Source organism: Nanorana parkeri, unplaced genomic scaffold (genome assembly GCF_000935625.1).
Source record: "Nanorana parkeri isolate BGI_ZX_2015 unplaced genomic scaffold, ASM93562v1 scaffold498, whole genome shotgun sequence".
Classification (NCBI taxonomy): Eukaryota; Metazoa; Chordata; class Amphibia; order Anura; family Dicroglossidae; genus Nanorana; species Nanorana parkeri.
Genome location: NW_017306766.1, coordinates 649072 through 670898, shown reverse-complemented (window position 1 = coordinate 670898; position 21827 = coordinate 649072). Strand labels below are relative to the sequence as shown.

General features: G+C 40.4%; 1 protein-coding gene across 1 annotated transcript in view; it reads left to right on the top strand.

Annotated features, from left to right (window-relative positions):
• ULK4 (unc-51 like kinase 4) overlaps window positions 1-21827 on the top strand; it is a 463016-nt gene that overhangs the window by 124315 nt on the left and 316874 nt on the right. Inside the window, 2 exon segments of the mRNA XM_018561067.1 lie at window positions 4500-4607; window positions 10463-10546. Of these exon segments, the coding sequence (XP_018416569.1) occupies window positions 4500-4607; window positions 10463-10546 (192 nt within the window).

The window sequence follows — 21827 nt, the reverse complement described above, 5'->3', positions numbered from 1 at the left end:
GGATTTAAAATTATGAATTTAGTGGTCCTTGAGGTCCGAAAGGTTGGCGACCGCTGCCCTAGAGCACTGTGCAAAAGAAGTACCCAGGGTGCGTGCTCCCCTGTCCAGACATTGGGGGAAGTGGCACTCTTCAACCTAGAGACAGTGGCGGTGTGTAGCAAATTATATAAGTATTTGTGGCTAGATATAAAGGAAATTATGTACTGCTAATTGTTCACCAGGTTGCTAAGATTGCATTCACTTAAAAACAAAGGAGTGTATAATACTACTCGTACCTGGGATCCCTTGGAAAAGGTGGTCTGGTACACAGTTTACTTCAAGTCTGGTTCACTTCAGTGTGAGTGCAAACAGTGGCCAAGTGCTGAAATCTCATGGATCAGGGAGCAGGGATGGAGGGTTCACTGTGGTCTGGCTGGCAGAGGAGATGATTTTTTTTTTAGGGTGGGAGGTGAGTCCCAGTAACTAAATAAGCACAACCAAGGTTCCTGTGGTATTGGTAGCCCCATAATGTTAGTCAGTAGGGTGACAACTTCCGTCCAGTAAGCCGATATACCTGTACAATGTCATAGGCAGTGGATCAGATCAGCACCCGAGAGACTACACTTTGGGCATGCTTGCAAATAGGGGGTCGGAGCCTTGATTTTAAGAAAAAAGTCAAAGCCATAGTATGCTTTATGCAAAATACGAAATTGTGTCTCTCTCTCCAGAGCTCATTCGTTGTGCAACTTCTGACATTCTGATACCCTTGGAGCATTTTGTCATAAAAGTCATCTGCCGGGAATGTTTTGTGCCATTTCATTACTGAGGATTTTGACGGTTGTAGTAGGAAAGCAGTGTTGAGACGGGGGTAGATCATAGAGATAGAGTAGTTTTGGGAGAGGATGAGGGGGTCTAAAATATTGGTCTTCAATATATAGGAGGTGTTTCGTGTTTCACTCTTCCAGTAGTGTGTCAGTTGGGAGAAGTGGAGAAAATTTGTTTTGGAGATATTATAACGGGTACAAAAGGAGGAGAAGGAGTATGGCTTCTGTGACTCCGTGTCAAAAAGGCTAGTCAGAGTCGTGATGCCCCTGCTTGTGAGGAGATGATTTAAGCGTGCCCAGGAATGCTTCCTCATAATACACTGTGAGCGCAAACCAGTGGAGACAATTGTACTCGGGTGCTGTTCAATTCATCTGTCCCCAAGTGTGAGTATAGCCTTATTTAATACTGAATCAAAAAATACTGAATAACTCGCATATACTTCTTTTTGACTGTCGGGCTGATATGTTAGACTTTTCTAGTTACCTTTTTTGTTATTTATTTATACCATTTTTTCCCTTACATTTCATTAGCTCTGGACAAATTGCAAGGTGATTGTAGTTGTATTAGTACTCTTGCAACAACACAGTTGAGCACTATTTGTGATACTTTAGAAAAAGCTTTCGGTGGGGGGGTACTACTTGGACTTTAGACACCCCTTGTCCTGACAATTTTACTGTTGTTGTATATACAAAAAAGTATCACGGACAGTACTCACAGTACTCAACTGTATTGTGACGAATTGCAAGTATTTCCTTTTCTTAGGAGAAACCTGACAGTAGTAAAATATAGTTTTAAAATTTCAGTTTGCTGATTGAGTTGTTTCAGAAATCAAAGTGTAAATTATATAACGCTTTGCTTTGCCTAATGCAAGGGGGCCATTTTTGGTATTAAGGGATTAGCGGTGATCTCATGTTGAGAGGTAAATGCAGCAGCTGCTGTTCACACCAGAATTGGCAGTGCCACTTAAATCAATAAATAGTATTAATTACATTTACAAAAAAGTTTCTGCTTGTAGTTGAGCCCACAGTGTGTTTCAGATAATACTGGCAAGCAAATCCAAATGCCAGGGCTAGCTTTCTCCTCATCTTACTTGCCAGTGATGATGATCTGGTCCTTCGATAAATAAATGCTTGGTAGAAACATGTATATTTGTATGTGAGCTTGAAGATATGTGCATATATATGTACATATATAAAGATAAATATTAGATAAACCCAAAGAATTGATATAGAAAATCCCACTGTCGGTGCACTAAATGTTTTGGGTTTATTTATTGTGGCACAATCCGGATCACATTGCTGTACGAAATGTTCTGGTTGCCCTTAAAGCAGAACTTTACACTCAAAAATCTAATTCTACCAATGCATCCCTCTATGTATGATGATCAATAATAACATACTGTAGACATGTCAGGTGTAAAATGCTGTGATTTTGAAATACTTTCACTTGCAGAGCATTCACTTTCTGCTTTGAAAGGGCAAAATGACTTCAGTTTGCCAAAGTAATGCACGCTGGGATTGCCTTGTCATCAGCAGAACATTGCTGGGAAATCTCATCTGTAATCTCACAAGATCTCAGGGAAAGGCATTTTCCTCCCCTGAGATGATGAGCATGGTCACATGTGCCAGAAATCAAGGAAGTAAAAGCAGAGCTAGTAATCTGCCCTTAGTAAACATGTCCACGGTCAAAAGACTGGGGAAGAATAGCAAAATAAGGTATGAAAAGAATAAAAAGCCTGCAATTATCTAGAAGTATGTGTTTTTAGAATGCCAATACTAAACATTTCTAAAGGTGTGTTTTTTGTTATTTTAAAGATATGGGTAAAGGTCCACTTTAAAGCATATCTTAACCCAAAAACAAAAATGTAATATGTTGCAGTTGACCAATCCTTAAATGTGGTGGCTGCATTGTTTTTCTTTCTTTTTAGGTGTTATTTTCACCTGGTGATCCTGCCAGTAACACACTTCCTGTCTAAGGCCCCTTTCACACAGGCAGCTTCCTTTGTGAACAACAGGGGATCCATGCACAGATTACCTGGTGATCAGAGCAGAGCAGTATGGAATGGATGTCACATTTCTGACTTCCGTGTCCGTTCAGTTTTTTCCGACTTTTTTTGCGATGTTGTGTTGATTATAATGTGATTTGAAGAGGAGGCTCCTGATGTGGAGTTAGGGCTCTGATGTGAATTGGGGACTGAGGACTCTGATGTAAGCGACTGGCATCTCTTATGTAACGAGGAGACTCTGATGTGAAGGGGGACTCTGATGTAAAGGAGGGTTCTTAGGTGAAGGGAGACTCTGATGTGAAGAGAGGGCTTCTGATATAAATGGGAGACTCTGATGTGAAGGTGGGCTTTAATGTTAACGGGTTTAGTGCGCTGAAAACCCAAGTCAATGCACGCTTAGGCATGTTTTATGATGAGTCCTTGAAAGCTAGGTTGCTCAGCAGAGACAAGAGTCTCCTGGAATCTGCGTTACGTTGGCTATACATATTTTAATATAGATATCCCTACTAAAAGAAAGCCTTTACGGAGGGTAATATATCAATTGGCAATGCTGACCTCTTCTAACAATGCTACTTGCCTGGCTGCAATGGTAACTCTTTGACATTAATACTTACTGATCTTGAACAGGTTTGCAGATCAGATGTTCTGACTTTACTGACTACATACTTGTTCCAGGTCAGTGACTTAGAAAACACCGACAGGGAAGAGAAAAGAATCTGGGTCCATAACAGAAACCATGACAAGTCATAGGCTGCTCACATGCACAAAGTGTCATGGCTCAAAAAGGACCTTGCATATAGTGGGGGGAAAAATATGGTACGATAAACTGTGTGTACTCTACCTCATTTCACAGGTTCAAAGCTATATATAGAAAAAGATGGAGGGATGTTTCTTATTCAAGGATGTTTTATTTCATTGTTGTAGACTTATCTGATATGTGTGAGGGTTTTGGTATATCCTCTTTTATCAAGGTATAAATTATTGGTGTAACATGCAAGCTATCATCACTAGTAATGATGGCACCTTGCTTAATCCACCAATAATTAATCTAGTCATTTATAGCCCTGATGAAGGAGATATACCAAAACTGAAAAACAAGTTGGCTACCATTACAACACTCAAAGAATATGTAAATACTACATTTTCACCCATCTTTTCCTGTTAAGGGATTTATAGCTTTGGACTGGAGCAGTGAGCTCAATGTTTGCTGTATCATAATTGCTTTTCAGCAAAACACTGAGGCAGCTAATGGCATACAAGACGAGCTTGATTTAACGTAATTTAACGTAATTTTTTAAAATCAGTGTTTGGATCCAAATGGTTTATTAAAGACTGCTTGAGAAATAAGGCAAAAAAGTATTGACTTTTTAAACCTTATTTTTAAAATTCCCCTGTCTTGTTTTCTTTTTACCACAAGCTGCAGTATTACACATCAAGATAGCAATCTGCAATTAATTGCTGTACAACTGTGACAATCTGACATCCTTTTATTTTTTTACATTTGTAGAAGATGATTTACTTTGACCGCCTTTAATTACCTGTGTTTTATATGTTTTTATGCCATTTGTAAACATTCCAGTTATAATGTTTTATTCTTGACTTTATGAACAGTGTAATGTTGTTTTTCATGCAGATTAGTTTAATGATGCTATTTTCTGTTAATTTATGCACACATTTAATATCTCTGCAGGCAATCACCTTACTGACTGAGCTGATTAGAGACAATTTCAGGAACAGCAAGTTAAAACAATGCCTCTTGCCTTCTCTCGGAGAGCTTTTGTATACTATTGCCGTTCAAGTGAGTTAAATATTTTATCTGTGATTATCATTTGAAGGCCAGTTAATCTTGTGATTTTAGCACGGAGAAGTAGGCTGTGATTTTAGCACGGAGAAGTAGGCTGTGCTTTTCACCAGCTTTTCCTGGGTGATATCACTGCATTCGTCAGCCACTTACATATAGGCTTACATGCTACCATATAGTACCATATATCTCTCTCTCTTCCTTTCAAATTGAAATTTGTACGCATTTTTGAAAATTAAGACAATCTGATGCATCCAAATTTCTGAATGAAAGAAATAATGAATCCAAACATTTCTGAATTTTCCGATAACGAAATTTCGGAAGTGCCTGAATTTTTCCCCAAATGGCATTAGGAATGCACTTTCATATTAAATGTTAATATAAAAAATAAAAAAGCATAGTAGCCCTCCCCAATTCATACCAGACCCCAAAGTAAAAATAAAATGTGTGGGGTCCCCCCTAAAATCCCGTACCAGTCCCTTGATCTGAGCGGCAGGTAAAGCGGAAAAGGGAGGGGGGCATGCCCCCCCCCCTGCATCATACCAGGCCACATGCTTTCAACATGGGGAGGGGGCTTTGCCAGGGGGGACCCCCTGGGAAAGCACCATGTCGATGAGGGTAAGGGCCTCTTCCTCACAACCCTGGCCCGGTAGTTATGGGGGTCTGCAGGCAGGGGGGCTTTTCTGCATCTGGGTGCTGTAAAGGGGAAAAGGGAGGGGGGCCTGCCCCCCCCCCCCTGCATCATACCAGGCCACATGCTTTCAACATGGGGAGGGTGCTTTGCCAGGGGGGACCCCCTGGAAAAGCACCATGTCGATGAGGGTAAGGGCCTCTTCCTCACAACCCTGGCCCGGTAGTTATGGGGGTCTGCAGGCAGGGGGGCTTTTCTGCATCTGGGTGCCCCTTGTCATAAAGGCAGCAACCATATGCCCCCCTTATGAATGAGTAAGGGACCCCTACTCATGTACCAAGTAAATAGTAACATTGTATATAAACACACAGCACCATATACACAGTACTTTTTTTTTTAAATGTTTAAAGTCTCCATCGATGAATCCAAACCTCAATCACGTCATCCATCGATATAGATCCACCTAAATCATGATGGATGATGGCCAGCGACTCTCCAAAAAAGAAATAATACCTTGCGCCGCTGACACAACCATCAACAAAGGGGTGGAGCGAGTCATGACATATTGTTTCACCCCTTTGTTGACATTTGGGAGGAGAACTGTCATAATAATAACTCTGCTCCTGAATGTCAACAAATGGATGGAACAATTCTTGTGACTTCATGACTCGCTCCACCCCTTTGTTGACATTCATATCAGAGCTCATTTTGCAGAGAGAGTTTGTTGGGATTGGTCATGTTGGTGGGTGTTGAGCATTTTTTCTTTCGGTGAGTCGGCGACCATCATCCATCGTGATTGAGGTGGATCTACATGGCTGGACGACCTGATTGGGTTTACCTTTTTTAACAAAGGACTTGTGAAAAACTTGTGTTGTTTTACTTTTTCAAAAAAAGAACTTTGTGTGTTTATTTACAATGTTAATGTTTATTTGGTGAATGAGTAGGGGTAACAACTGTCCCTTACTAATTCACGAGGAGGGGGGAAGGATGGCGGATTTAGATAAGCTTCCTTGTCCGCAGATCCCCACAACCACCGAGCCAGGGTTGTGGCGAAGAGGTCCTTGTCCTCAACAACATGGGGACAAGGTGCTTTTACAGGGTTCCTCCATGGCAAAGCACCCTCTCCATGTTGAGGGCATGTGACCTGGTATGGTACAGTGGGAGTATGCATGCTTATCCCTCCCCCTTTCCTGTTCTGCCAGGCAGCTGCTCGCATCAATAGTCTGGTAAGGATTTTTTTTTTTGGCTTTGGGGGTCCCCCCTAAAATTCCTACCACTTGTTTTTTATTTCTAATGTCACTTTGCTACAACAAAAATGTGTCTAATGCATCCAAAATTAACTAGAATTTCCAGATTCGGACCAATCCAAATAACAAAATGAATCGACTTTCAACGCACATGTCTAATATGAATATATATATATATATATATCGGGGTTGCATTGGGGTACCATTGAAAGTAAACAGAATCACAATGCACTAACGTCTGCAGTAACGCGATGCAAAGCCGTGATCCCAGCCTAAAGATTATGAGTCTAGTTGTTACATGAGGAATGGCTTATTACCATCCTTGCAAAATGCACTAAAATGTTTCTGACCAAAAAAAACACACAAAAAAAACCCAAAGACAGTGGTAACTTTCTTTCTTTGCCTTTCCCTCTTTAATTGCATGTGAATGTTTTCTTGTTCATAGAAATGTATTGTGTGTGATCCCTAATGGAAGTATGTTGAAAGGCTATTTTTGTATGCTGTTCAGACCTGCATCAGTAAAAAAAAAGAAAAAGTGGTGGGTAGGTTGCAGAACTAAGAAGCGTGGGATCATGTAAATCTATTTCCACAATTTGGAACAGCATGGCACAACCTGAATTGGAGTCTTTAACTGGGAGGCGTCATCTTAAAGTTTATGTGTCCTAATGAAAAATTATGGAAAACCAGGGCTTGTACATACTAAGAGCACTCCAAATAAGAAGACCATGTAGTAAGTAGTGCTGACTTTCCTTATGTCAGAAATTACACAGAACTTACATAGGCCGTGTTACCCCTGTGCATGTCTTGGCGACCTACGGAGAAATGTCCACGTTACATTGTGGTACATAGAGGTGTATGCTAAATGTAATCTTTCTATCCCATCAAAGAGCTATGTAAAGTTCATGCATGTGACTTTTTGTCTATTTCTAAGCTCCTTGGGAATTTATGATACTCTAATACACAAGGACCAGGTATGTGGGGAAAAAATTTAGGACTGGCCTACCCCCTCCCATACCTCCATGCCCATCACATTTAAAGACCAGTAGAGGCCAGACCTCCCACTATGATATTTGTATGTCAGAAACAGGTTGCAAAGTATGTGCTGATTTGTGAGGGTGCCTAATCTGATTTATGTTGCCACCTAGTATTGCTTTTGAAAAATATGATTCAAGTTCTGAATTTAGAATATGTCTTCATTCGCATAGACGTTTGCATGAGGTCACTGCAGATACCAATTGCTAGGGCATCTCTGGGACACAACCTTTCCCACTGAAAGTAACCTTTTCTCCAGAAAAGATAAGTATTTAAGTCCCCTTTTAAAATATGTTTAGCCAAGCTCGCACAGGTGCAGTAGACTTTCCATGTAGTCTTGCACAGAGTTTGCACTCTGTTGCAGTCTGTGATTCAAGGGTATGCCGCAAATAAGCGGGCCATCTCAGAAGTTCTTGACAATTGACTTGCTGGCTTCATCTTGTTGGATCAGGAACAGGAGAGTATAAGACATCCATCGGGGTTGGGGCAGAATACAGTACAAGTGTAAGTGCACCAAAGCCTAAAGTTTAAGTTAACATTTGGGTGAAGGTTCAGTCTTCTTTCTTTTACATTTGTTATAATTTAAATAACAAATGTGATAGATATTTACCTTTGTTAATTTAGGAAGCAGTCATAGTGATTATATAGGTCTCTAGAATGTGTGTTTACGTTGCATGCTAATTGTGTTGTTTATAGCCTGACTTTAAATTGCTTAGAAGTAGAAAGATCGATTGAGAATTGAATGACACAAACTGCTGCTTCAGTGAAATGTTTTGCTCAATAAAAGGTAACCCTAGACTGGAAACACACATTTCAAGTTCAGCAGAAAACCATTAACTTCGGTCAGTGTTTGCCAAGGATTGCTACAAAGATAATGATCCTGTCGTTTGTATCTGGGAAATCACTGGATGACACCATGTGTTTTAAAGTTTGAATTATTTCTTAGGGCGTACTATTCAGGTTTGATGTTCTTTGTTAAGTTTAAATTTTTTGCTTATTTTTAACTTCTAACTGCTATTTTTTTATTTTCCTTATTGGCAAAGAAAATTGAGTGCTATTAAATTATCAGAATGACATGCTATAAATCTGAAGTTCTTGTAAGATGTGCTCTGTTTCAACGCTTCACAATTCTCAGGAGCCAAGCAGCCAAACTTGTTTGATATTTTTCTCTTGCTGGCAATAGATGCAAAGTTACCTGGGCCCTAAAAGTGCCTGCTGATTCTTAATTGACTGGCATTTGAGTTTGAAAGGACTTCCTGTCCAAATCTGACTAGCATAATTAACTGTTTTATCCTAGGTTTAGAGCACATACCGTAAATATAGATGCCAAGACCTTGTGCTCTTAGTGTCTGTAGCCCTCTAACTACACGGTAGCACTGACTAGAGTCGGAAGGTAAAATAGATAGTGTCCAAATATTTGCAGGCAGAATGCAAATTGTTTCTACTTAGAATGAGTGTACAGGCGTTATGCATGCTTTGGACAGTTGTGCATTGTTATGACAGTGTAGCTGTTCTCATAAAATGAAATAAAATCCATTACTTATGATATATAATGCACACCTCCCTATTGTTCAATGACATATTAAATGAGAAAAAAGTTCTGACTTTGGAGTTGATAGTTAGCATGTGTCCTGAGCTCTCTTGGATCACGGTTCATGGGCGCACAAAAAGGTGCAGGAGCCTTTTTGCCGTGTGGATATCACCCCATTGAAATCAAACCACATCTGAAAGTAAACGCGGTGAGCACACTTTCAGATGTGAACCAGGCCTTAAACCTAACTTTGAAGTTTCTCTTGTGATCTTTGAGGATGAATTACTTCATTACTTCCCAATACATGCAGCTTGAGAGGTCAATGGGAGTTTATTTTAGGGTCGGTTCACGCTAGAGTTTTGCGCTAAAGACCGAGTATCCATGCGTTTTGAACATGTTATACCACAGGGCAATGCACCACACGTTAGGTGGGCTGGTACGTTGCCTTGCCATTTAATATTAATGGCATCCCACCGCACCTCCTGGAGGGTGTGTGCTGTAACATATAATGCAATAGCATGCAATGCCATATGGTGAATAAAAATAGTGCATGCATCATTCTTTTTCATGGCATGGCACCTCAACCCACGCCATTGTAGTACTGTCAACCCACACCCGCCGGAAGGATTCCTTAAAGAATGAATAGCAACACAATGCACCAGTGTACCTATTGTGTGTGGTTAATGCAAGGATACCATGCCTTTAGCGCAACGCTCTAGTGTTAACCGGCCCTTAAAGCTCCCTTACTGCTTCAATTTCTTAAAACTTTATAGTCCATAATTTGGGCACTGGTGCACTTATCCAGAACATACAGACATACAGATATATATTGAAGCACTCAAATCCCAGCAGTTTTTTGGATAAATAAAAATGATAGATCAGCAAGGCATGCATACTGCACAAATCAGAAGAATATAACCTATGTGAATGTTTTATTGGCTCAAGACATATAGTAGCTGTTTGCTGTTTGTAAATGTCCCAGTACATACAGTACCTTAACAGAAAAGAAAATCATAAATAGAAAATAATATTAAAAATACATATTATTTTTGATGGAAAATAAAGATATAATAGCATAATTCACTAAATAAAAACTGCAAAGAACATACTTGTCGCAGATTAAACAACTGTGATGTTTATTTTACAATATTTAGCACAGAAATGAGTTCAAAATGTGACGTCAGTGGTTATAACTTAACTATTCATTGACTAAACATATTGCTGATTTCGATGTGCAGATGTACCAAGACACTGTGATAACAACGGAAGTGCTGAAATGTTTAGTCATTGTTCACATCCTAATGTATGCAAATGTAGGCTTTGCAAACTATGTGTAATAATTGTAACTCTTCAATTTGCTGCAGAGCTTGGCTTATAGTGATTTATCACTCACCCTTGTATTTTATTACAGGAAGAAAAAAAAGATCACCCCAGAGAGATCTGGACGGTTCCCTTGGCTGCTTACACTGTGCTAATGAGGTGCCTTCGGGAAGGGGTACGTCTGCTTTCTTGTCCTCCCTAGAAATCCTCCACTGTAATAACCCCTCCGGCATTATGTGAGAACTGTAGCCTGCAGCAGTGCAGTATCCTGTCAAGCAAGTATAGCTCCGGAATTTAAATAGCACTAAGCAGGCAATGGACCACTGCATGAAAAAAAGAGATACATTTACTTTTCCCCACAGTTTAGAATTAGCACGTTGTTAATTAACGGCAAGCGAAGACACGGGAACTAAATGTACTTCTGAGTCGGAATAATACAGCTGATTATTACTACTCTTCTGGAATGATTGGGAGTGAACAAGCCACAGTCATATAGAGGTCCATCGATTTTAGAAACTATAAAATGAAATCAGATGTTGAGGGTGCTTGTGGTATGACAAACAACTCCTGCGAGGCCTTATAAAGTGCATATTTCCCGAGTCCAGTGCAGCAGTTCCAGCTTGTAATTGCTCACATCTCACATTATGTTGTAAGGGTTTTTTCTTAAAAAGAGAAAATTTGCTTAAAGCAGAAATGTGGTCCCATCAGCTCAGTTTGAATTAATGAGACTATTGTAGAATCACCATACAAACAGATTGCTGTAGTAGTTTATAAAAGCCCACTTGACATTGTTGCTGCTCTCGGCGAAGCCCAGGGCAAAAAGCTTGTCTCCTTTGGCTAGAGGAATCATGATAAACATTGTCCTTTTTGAGATGATTACAGCTTGCAAATGAGTAAATGTGAGAAGATTGTGAAGGCAAGAAAGCATTAAAACCTAATGCAACCTTTTGGAAAACATTTTACCGACTTTGGACTTTTCCCAAGAAGCTGTAATGCACATGTACAGTTGTGTTAAAAGGTGTTGGCCCCCTTCCTGATTTTTCATTGTTTTGCACATTTGTCACTCCCCCCCCCCCTGTTAAAACATAACTTAACTCTGGTTTATCAAACCTGAGGTCAATTTCTCTAGCCACACCCAGGCCTGATTACTGCCACACCTGTTCGCAATCAAGAAATCACTTAAATAAGACTTGACTGACAAAGGGAAGTAGACCAAAAGATACAAAACAATGAAAAATCAGGAAGGGGGCCAACACTTTTTCACACAACTGTACATGATGGCTGCCAGTGTGTGTATGTTAGCTGTCAGTGTGTGACCTGGCATTGGACAGATAGTAAATAGCCATTTGGTAACACTGTCTATTGAAACAAGCCACTGTTTCACGTGTAATGGGATGTAGATCCATTCTGACACACAAGTCACTAACTGGCATCTAACAAACATCAGACACCTTACATGCTAATTTGTTCACTCCCCATCATTGATCTTTGTCTAGTTTTAACTTTCACAAGTCACAAACAAAATAATGTGAGAATGTGGTTACCATATACCTCAATGTGAATGTATAGTGACCATATAAAGCAGGGGTCCTCAAACTTTTTAAACAGGGGGCCAGTTCACTGTACCTCAGACATTGTTGGGGGCCGGATCATAGTTTGAAAAACAGGGGGGCGTGGCTGCGGTGCCATTGACTTCAATGCAACGCCACGACCCCTTCCGTCCCAGAACTTGCCTCACAGCTTCCTGATTGGTTAAGACGCCAGGCTGCCTACCAACAAGTGAAGCTTGTTTCCTAGCCAATTAGGAAGCCAGGCGGCACGTCATGACCCGGCTTCCTGATTGGCTAGGAAGCTGGTTTCACTTGTTCCTAGGCATCTTGGCTTCCTGACCAGTCGGGAGGCAGTTCACTACATGCCAGCCGGCTTCCTGACTGGTTAGGAACACGTGAAGCTGGCTTCCTAGCCAATCAGGAAGTGGGTCATAACCCACCGCCCAGCTTCCTGATTGGAAAGGAAGCCGGCTCCCTCTGCACTGCTGGGCAGAGGGAGAACTCCCTCTGACTGGAAGTTCTGGTATGAGGGGTAAGTATCAGAGCATTTGGACGAATACGAGTACTTGCCCAAATACACGTTATCAGCACAGATACTAGTATCAGTATCGGTGCATCCCTAGTGCAAATCCATTTTATTGATAGTTGTCAATCAAACGACAAGCCTGATGAGGGGACCCTGTGCGGCCCCAAACGCGCTTGCCGTTTGAATGACAACTATCAATAAAATGGATGTTGCACTAACATGGAATCTGGACATTTGTTTTGAAAGATATGTGCTATTGCACATAAAATATGCCCCCACAAAACATGTCACAGGTTGCATGTGGCATTTTTTTATGGGGGCATGTTTTATGTGCAATAGTACCCCCCCTTTTCAATTATTATTTATTTTGATATCATTTATAAAAGAATACTTCAGTTAAAGCATAGAAAATAATATTTTTGTAATGCAAGGGTAGTCTGTATCTTGTTACTTCTGTCCAGAGCTATATGATAGAACAGGGGTCAACAAACCCTGGCACATGTGCCCAGGCAGGCACTGAATGCAATGCCTTTTTCAGTAGCATCCTCTGCCATTGGTTGCCTCCCCTCCTGCATTGAGGACATTTCATCCTGTCTGGTGGCAAAGCAATGTGCTCTAGTGGTGTCTCTGGCTATGCACCGGGCCCTCATGAAGATTGTCACTATGTTAAACAGGGGGGACCATAGAGCGGAAGTGAGAGCAGTGTGTTTGGTGTAGGGGGAGTACAGTGACCATAAGGAGAGAGACAGGTGTTGGTAGTTTTAATACATATATCCACCCTGAGCTAGAATAATAATTTGCGGGGTTTGGGGCTGATCTGAAGTGTGCAGGTGCATGAATTGGGGATGGTCTGTGGTCTGAAGTTGCAGCATTTGAGCTAATCTGAGGTCTGAAGCTACAGGAATTGGGACTGATCTAAGATCCGAAGGTGGATTAATGAATTTAACTCGCCTTTAGCAGTGCAACTATAAGTGAAAGAATTAAAAACAAGGTATTTGAGTAGGGCATGCTATAGCTCACTGGCACACTTTTGCTCACTGTCTAATCCTTGTAAAACATTGTTTATGTTTGACAGTAGCAGTACAGTGTGTTTTAGAGATGTTGTACATCTATTACCATTAATTATTGTTAAAGTGTGCTTGCTGGGGCCTGGAGACATTTTTTTAAAGTGCTGCACTAAAAAGCACTGATGTAAATTTGGTCTTGGTCTCTGGGTAAACATGGTTTCTCAAAGCCATCTTTATTAGGACTTAGTGAATAGTATTTTCATATGTTCCATTTGTGGTGGCAGCTAGACAGGGCCATCCCTACCTTATTTACTTGTCTAAGGGGGCCAGGAGATGAGGGCCGAGCTATCAACAATGCCTGTGTTGCGGTCCAATGTGATTGCAAAAAAATAGTGCATGCAGTATTTTTTGGATCGCACTAGGCCGGAACAAGCCCTCAGAGCAACATTTACCAAATATACTGCCCAGCTCTCAAAAGGTGGTAGAAACTTGTAATTCAAGTTACCTATATACTGTAACTCACTTAGTTTATGTGCTTAGTTCAAAGTGCAACTGAAGCCAAAACATTTTTTTTTGGATTGAGTAGAGAGGAATTAGAACACAGGTCAGGTTTCTATAGCGGTCGGTGTCTCCGTTAGGGAGATTCACCCTATATCACTGGAAGTGAGAGTGAAAAAAATCCCAGATAGGGAATCTTCAAGGGGGGCACTATTTCTGGTGACCCTGCTGACCACTATCGATTTCTCTCACTTTGGAGAAATTTCCTCTCACTTCCTTTTGTGGCTATGGGACACAAAGTGAAGGGAAATCTCCCCAATGGGACACAGATGGGAAATACATTGACAATGTTTATAACCCTCCCTTCTATTCAAAACCCAAAAACTGGCTTCAGGACCACTCTAAACGAAATTCACCTTGAGGCTTCATTCACACAAAGCGGTAGTGTTTTGTGTGACCAGAGTGACATCACATTCTGGCTCTTGAAACCTGTACAGGTTGTACAAGCAATACACGTATGGATAGAGCTTCGTCACAGCACGAAGCCCACACTGTACCCATATGTATGTGTGTGAGAATGTCTCTGAGTGTGTGAGATTGTATCTGTGGTTATGTTTGTCTGTCTGTGTATTAATCGCAAACTACCACGCAATTGTACCGTTTATGTACTGTTCATTCTGGTGCAGGAGGTGCGTTGCGTTGCAATTCATTTGAATGGCACCCCAAACACACCTCCCGCTCACAGTTTGATCACTTGCAACGGAACATGTGGTACTGCAATGCTGTGTGTTCCAGTGTGGTGTGACTTGGGTCGTGAATTATAATGACCAAGGACAAATGTGGATCCTGAGGTTATACAGGTTGAGAACCACTGATTTAGACCTTAGCTTTTATTTTAAATTGTTTTGTTTTATATTGATGTAAAGCTAGATTATATTTATCTAATTGGCCTTCTGTTTTGTATGTGTTAATAGTACCTTGCTGGTTATGAACGGAATAAACAAGTCATTGCAGCTGCTTGAATGGATGAATAGAAAAATACTGTAGATGAATTCTATTAATTAATTCATTCATTGATGCATATGTATAGGGAGTTGTATTAAATAAGGTTTTCAATTGTTGAGGCTGTCATTGTGTCTAGTTTAACTTTAAACTGTGATATTTGGTGAAATATTTTACATTTGTACAAGTACACTTAAGAGTGACCTTTCATACATGACAATTCATGCAGTACATGACAACACTTATATGGACTGCCTTCCCTCGAAGCATATTATTTCTATGATATGTTTCAGCCTGTCAGTGTATATAAAAGTAAGTGCCTTTCTTGAAGTGCCTTGTTCACTGATATGCAGAACTCTCAATAGCCACTATTTTTCTCTCCTAACTGAGAAATATATTCATGTTCACTTCTGTAAGAACCATATTAAACTTGACGTGCTTCAAACCATTCTTTGCTGAAGTGCAGAAGAATTTGCATTTAACATCTCACGTTTCATTAAATATCTTCAGAGAAGTTGTTAGTGGCCCTTATAGCATACTGAAGCTTCTAAATTGGATTATTGCCACTTTTCTGTATTTTTTTCTATCTTATTATGATTCTACTGTTAGATTGATAGACCAACAGACTAACTTCCCCTCCTCTGGACCCAGTTCCAGGCAGATTGTTGAATTTGTTTACTATGGAATTTGCTGTGGTGAGGCTCCAGGGTTAACAAACCAGTTTCGTTTGGTCACTTTACTGAGTAAATACCAAGGAAGGGTTATCACTGCTTCCAATAAATAGCTAATGACCAATAGGTGTCTTCTTTATTACGGGATGAGTATCTTCATAGCCACTGAAGGGTCTCTAAGGTTTCTAGGGTCAGATGCACGCATATTAAAACACCATTTAATTCCATTATGCGTTCAATTGCAAATTTGAGTTTTCTTTTTAATACATCTAGTATAAATTCCTTGAACAGCAAACTTGGAGAGTGAGGGTAAGCAGTATGAATATCGCAGTGCTGTCTGTCTACAATTGAATATGGTTACAAGAAGGGCGAGAGCATCAATTATATATCCTGAATTATTCAGTCAGCAGGATGTGGGAGGATCCTTGACAAAGCTGTACTGCTCAACCTCACTGGAGGTTATAGACCTGGCTATGTTGTTTGGAAAGGGGGTCTGGATTACAGGACTCGCTAAATAGATTTGCAGATATATGTGCAGGAAAAACACTTTGCATACTAGATATACACTATATTGCCAAAGGTATTGGGACACCCCTCCAAATCATTGGATTCAGGTGTTCCATGAAATTTCCTTGCTACTAAATATTCCACAGTCAACTGTTAGTGGTATTATAACAAAGGGGAAGCAACTGAGAAAAACAGCAACTCAGCCATGTAGTGGTAGGCCACATAAAATGACATAGCAGGGTCAGTGCATGCTGAAGCGCACAGTGCGCAGAAGTCGCCAACTGTCTGCAGAGTCAATAGCTACAGACCTCCAAACTTTGTGTGGCCTTCAGACTGGCACAACAATAGTGCATAGAGAGGAATGGGTTTCCATGGCCGAGCAGCTACATCCAAGCCTTACATCACCAAGTGCAATGCAATTTGCGTCTGCTGCACTGGTGTAAAGCACGCCGCCACTGGACTCTAGAGAAGTGGAGACATGTTCTCTGGGGTGACGAATCACGCTTCTCTGTCTGGCAATCCGATGGGCGTGTCTGGGTTTGGCGGTTGCCAGCAGAACAGTACTTGCTTGACTGCAATGTGCCAAGTGTAAAGTTTGGTGGAGGGGGGATTATGGTGTGGGGTTGTTTTTTAGGGGTTGGGCTTGGCTCCATAGTTCCAGTGAAGGGAACTCTTAAGGCATCTGCATACCAAGACATTTTGGACAATTTCATGCTTCCAACTTGGTGGGAACAGTTTGGGGATGGCCCCTTCCTGTTCCAACATGACTGTGCACCAATGCATAAAGCAAGGTCCATAAAGACATGGATGAGCGAGTTTGGGGTGGAGTAACTTGACTGGCCTGCACAGAATCCTGACCTCCACTTGATAGAACACCTGTGGGATGAATTAGAGCGGAGACTGCGAGCCAGGCCTTCTCGTCCAACATCAGTACCTGATCTCACAAATGCACTTCTGGGAGAATGGTCAAACATTCCCATAGACACACTCCTGAACCTTGTGGACTGCCTTCCCAGAAGAGTTGAAGCTGTTATAGCGGCAAAGGGTGGGCCAACTCAATATTGAACCCTACAGACTAAGCCTGGGATGCCATTAAAGTTCATGTGCGTGGAAAGGCAGGCATCCCAATACTTTTGGTAATATAGTGTATGTTCAACTCTGATCATTTCAGTTATGCGCTTATATTCATATTCAGTCAAGCATTAACATGTAAAACATAATTGTCAGATGTGTCTTTATTTTTTTACCCAATGAATTCGGCCTAGAGACATTGTTTGCATTCTGGGCATAACTGGCATACATTTCCATCCTTTATTGGGCCTATCTGCTCCTTTCTCACCTTTTTACTGTTAATATATTGGTAAAATGTTTTGGGGTTCTATGCTTCCAGGAAACTTTATAGCATCTTGATGGTGCTTAACATGTGTCAGCATATATCATAGGCACCAATGATATCCAAAACATTGGCAGTGTAATGGGAATTTAGCTGTGATGATTCTGCACTGAGCCATAGTTTTTATTTGCATAAATTGATTAGTATTTATGTGTTATTTCAGTTTCAGCAGATGGCTGTGGCTTCTTATATTTCTGGTGACTCTTCTGTTAATGTCTGCTATGGGTAGTTTGAGGGGGGAAAAACAGAAGAGCTGAAACTTTTCCTGCTACAGTAGAAAGCACTGCATCCAATTATTGTCTGTAGAATGTATCTGAGGAATCCCTACTAAACATAAGAAGTCAGAGCAATCATATCCAAATAGTTTTATGTAAAATAATCCTTTAAACATAAAAAAACATATATACATGGAGGATTGAGGCTCTCTCTTGCATATACCAGGAGAAAAGAATTGCCATGGTGAGAAAAGTTAGGAATTGTAGGGGAAGGACTTTGTTGTCAGAGTCCCAGAGAGTTATAAAAATCTGTTTTCTATTTCAATCCTTTAAGATGGACTGCCTCTTTAAAATGATTGCTGAATTTACCAAGTTTTGGAATACAGTGAACAATTTTATAGCATTAATATTGTTATTGTTAACGGTATTATAACCACCATCCAACATATCTTTTCTATTTCCCCATAATATTTGAAAGTTTTCTGTAGAGAGCACTCTCTACTATTGTCTTGAATTAGATCTAATGAAGCTGTATTCCTCAAGGTGTGCAAGTTAACTGTACTGTGTTCAATATTTGACAATGTTAGGAGATGGTGTGCTCTAAGTATCTCTCCGAGGACTGCAAAAGTCAGTTAATATTGCAAGCATAAAAATGTATCTGCTATCATCAGTAAAAAGTGTTGCTGTATTATTTTACTGTCCACGCACACACAAACCAGAAACATTATTTACCACTTACTTCCGAAGCTTTACTAGGGACTGTAAATTGGCATTGATTAGCAATAAGTGCAATCATAAATTAGGAGAATTATTTTGTGTTGTGGGAGCAGCTGCCAGGAGAAGCCAGAGAGAGTACATCAATAGTTGAGTTTAATAATAAATTGAAAGTCTCTCTCCTTACTGGACATTTCTCTGGTTATATAAATGTGCCAGAAAGTCAAGATGCTGTATTGCTTGCTTAGAAATAATGTGGAAACGGTGCATATGGATCAACTACCATGTAATTAAAACATAATTAGCAGAGCGTGCTATTATTTACCCTTAAGGGTAAAATATGACTTGCATAACATAATAAATGTCTAGTTGCAATGGTAAATATTGCCAGCAAAACCTTAATGTTTTAGGGGCAATTTTATTTTACATTTTCTTTAAAGCTTATTCATTTTTAAAGTGATAGTTTAGAAATGTTATATGAATGTGTTTGTGTATGTAAATACACTGGTAAGCCAAAACATTATGACCACCTGCCTAATACTGACCCCCTTGTGCTGCCAAAGCAGCCCCGACCCATAAAGGTATGAACTCCACTATATCTCTTACTTGTATACTGCTGTATCTGGCACCTAGCTGTCAGCAGTAGATCCTTTAAGTCCTGTAAGTTGTGAGGTGGGGTCTCCATGGATTGGACATTTTTTCCAGCACAAACCACGGATGCTTGATTGGATTGAGATCTGGAGAATTTGGAGGACAAGTCAACACCTCATACTCATTGTTGTGTTCCTCAAACCATTCTTGAACCATTTTTGCATTGTGGCAGGATGTATTATCCTCCTGAAAGAGGCCACTGCCATCAGGGAATACTGTTTCAATTAAGGGGTGAACTTGGTCAGCAACAGTGTTTAGGTAGGTGGTATGTGTCAAATTAACATGCACATGTTGGCAGGACCCAAGATTTCCGAGCAGAACATTGCCCAAAGCATCACACTTCCACCGCCGGCTTGCCTTCTTGCCATGGTGCATCCTGGTGCCATCTCTTCCCCAGATAAGCAACACACATGCACCCGGGCATCCAGATGATGCAAAAGAAAACATAATTCATCAGACCAGGCCAACATGTTCCATTGCTGCATGATCCAGTTCTGATGCTCACGTGCACATTTTAGGAGCTTTTGGTGGTGGACATTGGTCATCATGAACCCCCTGAGTGGTCTGCAGCTACGCATTTCCATATGCAACAAACATTTCCATATGCAACAAACTGCAACTGTGTGTTCCTTTCTATTGGATCCGGCAATAAATCTTTCAGCAATTTAAGCTACAGTAGCTCTCCTATTGGATCAGACTACACAGGCCAGCCTTGGCTGCCCATGACCTTGTTGCCGGTTCACCGATTTTCCTTCATTGGACCAGCTTTGGTAGGTCCTGACGACTCCAGACTGGGAACATAATACAAGAGCTGCAGTTTTGGAGTTGCTCTGACCCAGTCATCTAGCCATCACAATTTGGCCCTTTTCAAAGTCGCTCAAATCCTTACGCTTGCCCATTTTTCCTGCTACCAACACATCAACTTCAAAACAAAATGTTTACTGCTGCCTAATATATTCCACCCACCTCCAGGTGTTGTTGTAACAAGATCATAAATGTTATTCACATCTCCTTGTGCTCATAATGTTATGGCTGATTGGTGTTTATACTTACCTCTATAGTTCTCTTGCCGAGTTCAATCCCAGATGTTTAATTCGTACATTTTCTTTAAATTCTTTATTTTCAAACAAAAGGTAAGAACATGGTTTTATATATCAAAATAAATTCAAATGTATTTGATAAAATCTGTTTGTAGAACAAGAAATAATAAAAAATCATAAAAAAACCCAATTTCACAGAGTATTGCTAGTTTAAGTGGATGGCAAAGATACTGGAATGGGACTAAATCTTGTCAGCACTACTTCACTGGGGGGCAAAGGCGGGGGTGGGTGTCTGTACCTATTCCTAGTATTTATATAAATAACGTGTAGGTATTTTTGAGTTGTGATACGTTTATTTCCATGAAAACCAAGGGAAATAATTTTTCATGTTGGTTTTGTAATGAGAATGTGAGATCCTCCATAAAAATGATTTCACAATTTTGTTTAAAACACATCTGTATGGAGGACAAATCGGAAGATTTTTGCAGCAGTTGTGGCTGCATTTAGTAGGTGTATTAAAATTGATTTGTTTATATAATTTCTTAGAGAGAGAGTTGATATGCAGGAGGTAAATTGTGGGGTGGAACCCCAAAATCTACTTTTGTAATTGTATGTAATAGGTCTTTCGTCAATATCTAGTAATGTTTAGTATTAGACAATCCCAGGAAACATGGAGGGGCGAACCCAGACTTTGATTTCATTTTCAATACATTGAGGGTTGGGGAAGGGGGTCTGGGAAAAAATTGTTTCCAGTCTCCTAAACTATATAGAGAATCTATCAACAAAATAAAGTATTAGTTATCTTTGTTTCAGAGAGATTGTGAGTCATAGGTCTTATCCCATTGGTACAATTTGTTAATTCTAAGGTTTAATGTTGTCCCCTTATCCTGCTGCACAAGGTACTGGCAGACAGATGCCAATTTGACAAATACAACCCTGGAAGTTTGATAAAGGTGCTACAGATCAAATATCATTTTGCATGTAGTAACTTATTCCAACTGTCATTTTTTTCAGTCCAGATATTAAAATAAGTCAAAGAATTGACTGTTACAGGGATTGGGACAAACTATAATATTGCCAGGTGTGCTTAGAATGATCACCAATGTTTTAAAGCTTTTGTATTTGATACAAATTTTTACTCCAACTGATCAAGCTTCCCTGGTAGTGTTAATCCCTATACCATTGCGGACACGTGTTCTCTGACATTTTTTTCTGCATGTCCCATTGATTTCAATGGGTTCTGCATGTGCGACCACCACATGAAAAGTAGCTCATGTTTCAAAATCTGCTACATGCATTGTTGTTTTTTTCCCCACGTGTTTCTGTGCGTTTGAAAACCAGTACTCACATATATGATACAGTCTGCCACAAGATCCGTTATTTTTCAACTTCTTTAACGGGCCAAGTTGTCCAGCAAGAGTTGCAGTTACAGTTGGGACCAAAAAAAAAATGACTGCTTAATAAGGGTTAGGCCCCATTTACAAAGGGCTGTAGGCTACGGATTCCTGCAGCAGGACTCCCAGGCGTTTCCGTACGCAGACAGATTGTATTCAGGGTCATCTATCCTGAAATGCAGGTAATTGTTCTATGATCAATTACATATGGAATGCCATTGACAGATGTGGCCACTCGGTTTGTCATTCATTTGATCTGGCTCGCCTGATCCTCGGTCCTGGGTTGGT